The sequence below is a fragment of the Propithecus coquereli genome, unplaced genomic scaffold (assembly GCF_000956105.1).
Source record: "Propithecus coquereli isolate 6110/MARCELLA unplaced genomic scaffold, Pcoq_1.0 Scaffold229, whole genome shotgun sequence".
In the NCBI taxonomy this organism is placed as follows: Eukaryota; Metazoa; Chordata; class Mammalia; order Primates; family Indriidae; genus Propithecus; species Propithecus coquereli.
In genome coordinates this window covers 1222170-1224547 of record NW_012147830.1, presented here as the reverse complement: position 1 = coordinate 1224547, position 2378 = coordinate 1222170, and the positions used below count along the sequence as shown (strand labels likewise).

The 2378-nt window shown below is 43.3% G+C and overlaps 1 protein-coding gene across 2 annotated transcripts in view; it reads right to left on the bottom strand.

Annotated features, from left to right (window-relative positions):
- Window positions 1-547: 547 nt before the first annotated feature.
- Window positions 548-2378, bottom strand: part of SERPINB12 (serpin peptidase inhibitor, clade B (ovalbumin), member 12) — a 13873-nt gene continuing 12042 nt past the window's right edge. For both annotated transcript variants that reach the window (XM_012645279.1, XM_012645280.1), the window contains exons 6-7: window positions 1963-2130; window positions 548-952 (exon numbers count right to left, since the gene is read on the bottom strand). In XM_012645279.1, the coding sequence (XP_012500733.1) occupies window positions 548-952; window positions 1963-2130 (573 nt within the window). The remainder of the gene's footprint in view (window positions 953-1962; window positions 2131-2378) is intronic.

Here is a 2378-nt window from a genome sequence, read left to right as displayed (position 1 = left end):
CAAACCCTCTCAAAGACTTCACAGGACACCTTCTATGCAGTAAGAAGACAGAAGAGGAAGAGGCAGAGCATCCGGACCAGTGATGGCCACAAAATTATAACTACCCTAAAAATAGAGCTGAGTTTTCAAAAGACATTCCAGTCAAACGTTTTCTCTTGCCATCTGTTAAAGCGGCTTCTGAGTTTGCGATCTCTTAGAATGGGTCTAATGACCTGAACTTTCAGGAGTCTTTCATAAGGAGGTAGGTAAGAAATAAAACCAAAACCATTCTCAACGGTGCTGCCCTTCAGGTCACAGAGGGTGAATTTACGTGCTTGAATGTTTAGGGTGGGGAAAGGTTAGGGAGGGAGCAAGGGCAATTCAATACCAACAGACTCAGATGAAAACAGCTGCAGAGTGAGAGGAAGACGAGGATAAGCTGGGCTGATGGCCGGAGGAAGGGAGCGGTCAGCTTTAGATTTTGGCAAAAAGGCAAGTACCCTTCTTAGACGAGGGGAAGAGTGTACGGCCATTTTCCTCCAGCTCCCGACTAGAGAATGGGCCCCTTTCAAGGAGAGCTGACCCTTCCATAGAAGACAATGCTTTGGGTTTTGTTGTGGCTGATGAAAAGGAGAAAAGGGCGATCGACCTTAAACTCCACCACCGATGGCATTGACTTTGCCATGCCAACAATCCCGCTGGCCGCCACTGCCTCTGAGCCATTTTCATCCACCTCCATGAAGGTCTTGTGGACAATTTTTGACAAATACAAATTGGGAGTTGGAGAGATTCCAGTAAGATCTGCCCTCCTTTCATCAAAGATATCCGTGACGCCCATGTCTTGTAGAATAGAATTGAGATCGTAGCTGTCTTCCAGGGTGAACTGAGGGAAGGACACAGCTACCGTTTTTTCATGCATGTTTTCTGAGCTGCTCCAGGCCACTATTTTTTCATAGGTGACTTTCCTTTCAAGCTATGAGCGGAAGGAAATAATATTCAGGGTCAGATTATGAGTCTGCAAAGAATGTCCCAGTTACTTTAAGGGGCATGAGTCTGTTTCTACAGTCAGTGACAACCATCAGGGTCTTTCTCTAAGCCTCAGAAGAGTCTGGTTCCATTTAAAACTCCTCCAAGCAAACGTCTTTCCTCTTTAGAAGAAGTTATGGGACAATTTGAGTTCCAGCATGCTTTGGTGTTTGACAGGTGAGTGTTCAAAGCCCAGCAAAGCTCAGTTAATTAGTTGAGTGCTTTGGCAAAGCCCTAACATTCTGAAGTTAAATTTCCTCTTCTAAAAAATAGACGTAATACTATTAGGCTCTTGCAAGGATTAACAAAATAATGTGTGTAAAGTGGTTAAAACAGTGCAGGCACATCGTAAATACTGAATAACGATTGTTATTGATATTATAATTACTATACCTGCTATATAGGTATTTCTCTCTCTTTCTCCCTCTATCCCTATCTCTTTACCCCTTTGGATAAAATGTAGCTGAGCTTCTCCAGCCTTCATTAATTCCTACCTAACAATCAATCTATTCCAGTGTCAAAACCTTTACTTCTGTCAAGGTACATGTGCCCAAAAACAAGATTCAGCTAAAGGGTCTTTAACTGGGCTAGAGAAAAATGGTCTGAGTATGTGGCCAGAAATCAGGACATTCAGGCAGAAGGAAAAGCTGTTTTATTTGTAGCAATTCTCAAGTTACTCAGGACCCAGATCCTTTGGTTTGGAAAAATGGTTGCAGAGAACTACGAGATTAGAGAGGAAATGTCAATTCCCATGTTTTTGGCATTTGTTCTTTAGGTCTAAACAAATCAGGAATAAATATCTCATTTAATTCAGATTTTTATATACTCTTTGATATCTCTGATAGCTCAGGTACCACCCAGGCACCATCCTTCCTCAGGATGGTAGATGGCAGATTGTGTTGTTCTCCAAAGATCTATAATTACATATTTTGTAGAGACGTGGAAATGAAGACTTACCTCTTCTAGACCCTTCAGGTTATCTTCCGAGCAAGACGGCAGCAGGACGAACATGCTGAGCTCCCCCTTGGTATATCTCATCTCGAGGATCTGTGCCTTCACCTCCTCTATGAAGCCAATTCTATACCGACCTTTTTGAGTCATCATCTTCACATTCTTCTTTTCATTCTGCAGGAGACAAGGTAGGAAGTCACAGGACAGCCATTGGAAGCTCACAAACACATACAGCCCCAACTCTCCTGAGAACACAGGTTCTATAAGATGGGACAGGTCTGCAGCAGAAGTCCTGAGCCACACCAGTGATCCAACCTGAGAGAGTCTGCCCTCTGATGGGTTGGCCCTTATGTTGCCAATACTGTATCTTTCCGTGTTTTTAATCAATTGTTCAGCTCCCAAGACTACTGCTGGTAGACTCT